This window comes from Atta colombica, unplaced genomic scaffold (genome assembly GCF_001594045.1).
Source record: "Atta colombica isolate Treedump-2 unplaced genomic scaffold, Acol1.0 scaffold49, whole genome shotgun sequence".
Lineage (NCBI taxonomy): Eukaryota > Metazoa > Arthropoda > Insecta > Hymenoptera > Formicidae > Atta > Atta colombica.
In genome coordinates this window covers 646,274-653,400 of record NW_017259538.1, presented here as the reverse complement: position 1 = coordinate 653,400, position 7,127 = coordinate 646,274, and the positions used below count along the sequence as shown (strand labels likewise).

Below are 7,127 nucleotides of genomic sequence, written 5' to 3'. Positions count from 1 at the left end.
TATATATATTATAAGTAAAAACGTTTCAAAAGATTCAACATTCAGTTTTTAACAGAATTATACCTATATGATTTTTTTACCTAATATTCTCTTCTAGTTATTCTGCATTAAAATACAGTAAAAAATTAATAGTTCACAAGATATTTTGTGTGTGTGTGTGTGTGTGTGTGTGTGTGTGTGTGTGTGTGTGTATTTTATTCTAATACATTTATATTTTGACATTTAAAATAAAAATATTTTATAAACTTTTTATTTTTGATAACCATATCTTAATATTCTTATGTATAGAGTAATGAGATGAATCATTTGAAATTTGCCAGAAAAACACATATTTTTCATGTAAAACATATAATACTCTTTTTGACTACCTATTTATTCTTTATTTCTTTTTATCATCTATTAATTCTTTTTGTACGAACAGAAATTATACAACGGAAAAATATATTATATATGGACAGGGTTGGGTAGTGTAGTAGTCAGTTAAAAAGATAAAAGTTAAGTTAAAAAGTTACAAAGTTAATTAATTTTAATTTAGTTACAATTTAGGCTCTTAATTTTTTAACTTTATTTAGTTACATATTATTCATAACTATTAATTTTTTATTTAATTTTTTTGAAGTTAAGTTTCAGACATGATACGCGGTAGCGATAGATTTAAAATGAAATAAAAATTGCAAAAGTGAGCAAATTTACTAGGTGTTGACCAATGAAATTATAAATATTCTAAATTTGCTCACTTTTTTCATCTCATTTTAAATTACATAATCGATTTCCAGATTTCAATCTGTCAGAAACTGTGTATTTTAATGTCTAGTTTCTAATAAGTTGAAATCTATTATTCCTTATTATTAAAATATAACACATCAATACTATCTTCAGCTCACGTTGACTGGCTGTTCAGTGCAAGAAAAATTTTGAAATGGCTTTATTACTTATATTTAATAAGTATATGTGAACAAAATATTCAAACAGTATATATAACAGTCTATGTAACAGAATATATAAAACATATAAATAGAATATAGAGTATTTTCTAAATAAAGTATATATTTGTCACTTCCGCTATTTGTAAGACTGAAATCCTAAAATCATGAAATTGAAAAATATAAAAAAAACAAATTTAACTTTTAACTTTTCAATTACTTTTTTTATTAACTTAACTTTTAATTCAATTAATTTCATTATAAATTAACTTGTATCTTAATTAAATTAAATTTTCAAGATTGTTAACTTTAATCTAACTTAAAAAAAAATTAACTTACCCAACATTGTATATGGACATATTTTATATATAAATATATGTATAACATACATTTATGTATATATTTTTTTATAAACAAATTTTTTTTTCCAGGAATGGTGTTCACGAACTGCAAATACGTGCTCAATAATATTTGCATAGCGACGAATACAAAATATTGTTTAATTATCAAATAAATCTAGCGATATCTTATAGCTTATCGTACAATTGAATCATATCATGCTGAATTTATTGCGCAATAAACGTTGTGCATCTCCAAATTCAATTATCTATCGTGTAAAGTTAAAGATATTTTTTTTAAGTATTAAATGTTGAGGGAGTCTTCAAGAATCATCTATCGATTTGAAAGATCCTTATAAAGCCGCATTCGAATGTCGCAATATCATGTGTACAATATTAAGCTTCTTTTTAGCTGAAATTTTTGCACCAATTCATCTTTCTTCCTTTTCTCTTCAGAAGGAAAGAAGAAGAAGAAAAATGAACTGGTACAAAAATTCAGCCAAAAAGAAGCATAGACCTATTCTTTCACATGTCCAAAAGTCAAGGTGCATTTGATTCGTGCATCAATCACATTATCAAATAGATTTCTTTATCCCTTTTTATTTCAGATTTATTATATAATTGCACAATGTGTATTTGTGATAATATAATATATGTAATATATTAATACATATTTTCAACATGTATCTTCCATGCACGTCTATTATTATAGGTGCACGATCTATTTATAATACATATAATGTTTATTCAAAACATTTTAGTTAAACTATAACTAAAAAAATTGAATTTCATAAAAAGTAATACGCATTTATTACATATTTGCATTTAAATATTCAGATTAATTTTTTTTTGCACAAACGTATTAAACAACATTGCTTTCGTAGTGCGCAATTGCGCACTAAATAAAAATATATAACGCAAGTGCGCAATTGCGTTTCAATAATTAATAATTATTTTTTATTTCCCATTCAATTAAAATACCAAATGATTGTTGAACTGATTGAAATATTTTGCGACGATCTAAGCTCGAAGTACGTATAAAGAGTTTTATAATGATTTTATGTCTTGATGTAAAAATATTAATTTTAAGAACCAACATCACGCAGTTTAAAAAGTTCAACTTCAAAAAAAATGAATCGGACTCCGCTGAGCGTTCTGTAGCAAGAAAAGATAAAAAGAAATGAGATTATTGAAGTGTCACAGTTCTGACCTTAATATTATCTTTCAATACATCTATTCAGAGACGGCTCTATGTCATCCAAACAGTCTCGATAATATAACTTAAAGTAACATTAAGTATAGAAAACTCTTAATCCCTGAATGACTCGTTTCGTTTATGCGAAAGAATATTTCAAGTTTGCCAGTTTTTTCTTCACCAGCTAAAGACGGATGTTTGCTGTTTTTTTTTAATTTAATAGTCATCTATTGGATTGTCCGGAAAGTTCGTGCCGACTACCCTATATAATTTAATAAATGCATACTAAAATTTAAATCTTCTGCGTTTCAATTTTCCTTCAACATCGGCACGAATATTTATTACTTATTTAGTAGAAACTTGAAACGACTCGATCAACGTTTACACGGTAACAGTTAATGACTGTTTCTATCAACATAAATTAATTCCAACTTATTCATCTTGTTTTAGTTTTAAAAGTTAGAAAAAGATAAAAAATAAAAAGCGTTCCACACTATGTTGCAAACACTCCGTCGTTAATCGCTTAATGTAATAGTCAAGCATCAATAATTATCATTGACGCTTCTGATTGGCTATTGGTTTTGCGAAATATTGCGACAGATGATAGGATATTTACGATTGTAGAACGCCTTTAAATTGTATGAAGATTAAAGTTAATCTACATAGAAAAGAGAATAACAGATATATATATATATATATATATATAAAAGCTACCTTTGGTTTGGATTTTAGCACTTTCAGCGATTCTTTCTTTATTTTATGTTTAATGATAAAGACAGAATGTGATAATTAAGCGCTTAAAGCGCGTAAGCGTCCAAATTGAACGCAGCCAAAGTAAAAGCATAATAATGCGATAATATCAATTTTTGCAGATAAACAAAGGCGAAGTTTTTCAGAGACACAAGTCAATTTTTGAAATTTTCGGGATAATCTCATTAGCTTACAAATTACAGACTACGTCCAAAAAATATCTCTATATTCTTTAGACGTTCCTAGAATATTCTTTAGAAAAAGTGTACCGTATGGGAATATATACTGTTTATTGCGCAAAGTTAAACAATCTATTCATAACTTTCAGAATATGTAATGATCGTTCCCATTGTGTCACAGTTAAGATGAATTTGAATTTCAATATCTTTATGTACAAATCGATTCATTGAGATTCTTAAATAATTGTATTTGTATTCTTGATGAGTTAATCTTTCATTTTACGACAAAGTTTGTAATTGATTGTATATAATTTATTAACAAACACGCAATGAATAAAATTTAAAAATATTTATCTTCTATAAATAGCAAAAAAATTTGACAATTACATTTTCCCTTTATGTTCATAGTAGAATTATTTTTTTTTTTGGTATTTATTCTCAACGGAGCGAATTTATAACAAAGGCGCGTATTTCTTCTTAGGAAAAAAATATAAAATATATTTAGGTATATCAAAAAAACTAAACAATATTTTGATAATATTTTGAAAAAGACGAAGGAATATAAAGGTTTCACAAATTTAAATTGAAATGTTCGAATAAGTTTTATATACTTGGAATTAAATTGTAAAGAATGATAATTCACTAACCTTCGATATATTTCCTCAGAGTTTCAATGCCCTTTTTCACGTTCTCCTCAGTTTCCCTGAGTTCTTTTTCGGCTAGAGCCCTGGCTTCGGGCCCGGGTGGATCCAATAACAAAGTGAAAGACATTTTCACAATCTGCTTCTTTTTTGTCTTCCCGTTGCTCCTTTCTCGATCTCGCGCTGTGCTCAAACTGATCACTGAGGAACGTTCCCGGCAGGACAATCATCACTTATCTACAGCCACCACCACCCAAGAAGAGTATCTCTTATGTATCATCCACGGGACAATCTTTGACCGCTCAAAGTCCATGTCGGTATTCCGTATCTTCCGCGCTGTTATTCAAACGAATATCGATTTTGTATCTATTGATTATATAGATACATCCTAGCTAATAAATTTGTGGTCTTTTTGATTTGTGATCAAAGAAAAATTTTAATATCAAAATGAGGACAACGTACAATAACATCACTTTGCCATCTAGAACATTTATCTTTGTTCATTAATTATTCAAATTACTGAAGTATTTATACTGAAGTAATTATACAATTATACAAATTTCTGAAGTAACATCTTATCTTAATCGGCTATTTTGCTTCAATATTTTTTGTAGAATAGAAATTACACGTTATTCAAAAAACTCATTTATTCTCAGCTTGACCGATAAAACTCTTATCAGAGATCACGCAGTCAGTTTTTTGTCGCATCTTATTTAAAGATGACTTGTGAGAAATAATGGATTGATTATTGAAGAAAAAGATAATAGTAATGAGTGATAAAATATTATAAATTTAATTCGTTTACTATATTTACATAATTAGATTAGTTTTTATTCACTTTTTTCTTGAAGAACACATATTTAATTTTCTTTACTACGTAAACGTAAATCTATTAATTTGGCTGCTTTTATTAATGAAGATGATAGTAATAATGAGAGATATTTTTTGCGGAAATTTTTGCGAAATAATTTTTTTGCGACAACTTCATTATGAATACTGAATACTAATAATATTGGGTCTTCTTAATCATCGAAATTGATTTAGAGAAGGAAAAAAAGGGTAATAATCGGCAACAGATCAATAGATTATGAATAGACTTTAATTCGTGCAATTGTTCTTTGAAAACTATTGTTTCTCGACATTTATTATCGCACATCGATGTTAGTCGAAACTGATTTGTTGACGTGAAGAACCAAAGAAAGATAGATTAACTGTGAAGATAAGAAACAGAATATGATAGTCAATAACAGATAATGAATACACTGCGTATTAATTTAAGGGACCCTAATTTAAAGCTCAGAAATAAAGCAAATATTGAAATTTATTTTTCACTCCAACTCCTCTTCAATATATTTTAGAAACGTACATATACATTTTATATATGTATATTTAACAATTAAGTATAAATTTTTTTTAAAAGATTCTATTAAAAGAGTTATACTCCATATGGATAATTCTAAAAAAATTGATTAAATTATTTAATAATGATTTTATCTACACACTTTTTTTATTGAATTTATGAGATGTAATAAGCCTAAAATATTACATAGAAATGTTAGTTTTATCAAAAATAAAAGCAACCAGACAAAGAAATAATGTGATAATAAAACAATGATAATACATATAATAATAATATAATGATAATATTGGAATAATAAAAATAAATGTATTAATTTGATAAACAATAATATGATAAATGATAATAAAAAATAAAAAATTTTAATACATTAAATGAAAATTTTACGATAATATAATGATTGTATTATGATAATATAAGTAAAGTTTTTAATCTAAGATGCGATATGATGATTTTTAATAGTTATGAGTAATCAAAATCAAAATGTTCTTCTTATTTAACGTGCAATAATTCAGTAAAAAAAATCTTAGGAACATTTTTAAAAAAACAATTTTGTAGGTAAAATTTTAAGCTTTCACTTTAGAAAGTTGAAAATTTTTGCAAATTTCTTTTGAGCACGAAACAGGCCCACAAAGTAAGAAAAAAATTTTCCTAGATAGTTTTCTAATATCAAACTTACAGAAATTCATAAGACAAAATGACATTTCAAAAGTGATTTTAGATATTAATTTTTTTTTGTATAAATTTAAATCTCATAATTTTTAACGAAATTACAGCTACTTAAAGTTCACAATACTACAAACTTTTGTTCTATTGTAATTTAATAATTTAGTATTATTATAAGAGAGAAACTAACTTAACTCTGTTCACAACAAAATTGTATAATTATATGTCTTTATCTATTATAATAAACTAATCAATATGGAAATTGTGCAAATAAGTCTTAATAAACATTACTTTCTTGTATTTTTCCTTTTGTATTTTTTTCTTGTTAATTAGTTTCCGAATCATTATAAATATTATTAGTTTTATTTTGAACATATCTAATTGTAAATGATTCTGAAAATATCATATTTTAAAGATATGTTGAAATATCTGTGCATAATATTTCATTTTAAGATGTTTTAAAATAATGCCAGTGTACTTTTATTTATTTTTGATATTAGAGAGTCTTAAGACTCTCGAAATAATTATTTCGTCACTTACGCTTCTTACGCTTAAAATAATGCCTTAAAGATATTGTAAATGAGATATAAGATACTTTATAAAATATAGAATATCTTTGACAGTATTCGTAAATACGATCTTATACATATATTTAAGATAATCTTATTTACAATTCCAGTAAACGAGATTATTGAAATCGATTCAAATTTTCAGAAATACATATTCGCGCAAACGTAAAAATAAATTCTTTTTAATTCAAATGCACTTTTATTCATTTATTAAAATTGCATGCATATACACAAATATATTTCTACGTCTTTCTAAAAATTTAAAAATCAGCTTTTTTGTGCATCGTGAATACTGCTTAATCCAAAACAGTTCTCAATTCTAAACAAGAAATGTAGTTTTTCCAGTTGAATCCAATTAAATCCCATTAAATAAAAAACTTTTTTTTTATTCAATTAGGTAAAAAATTTTATATGAATAAATGTGTATAAACATACATAAATATTCATAAACATCTATAATCATATATGAAATATGTGTTACATACCATACATGTTTATACATCTCTATT

The 7,127-nt window shown here is 25.5% G+C and overlaps 1 protein-coding gene across 1 annotated transcript in view; it reads right to left on the bottom strand.

Annotated features, from left to right (window-relative positions):
• LOC108691657 (alpha-tocopherol transfer protein-like) overlaps window positions 1-4,259 on the bottom strand; it is a 10,086-nt gene extending 5,827 nt beyond the window's left edge. The window contains exon 1 of the mRNA XM_018199518.1: window positions 4,033-4,259. Coding sequence (XP_018055007.1) covers window positions 4,033-4,156 — 124 coding nt within the window. The 5' untranslated portion in view covers window positions 4,157-4,259. The remainder of the gene's footprint in view (window positions 1-4,032) is intronic.
• Window positions 4,260-7,127: the final 2,868 nt, after the last annotated feature.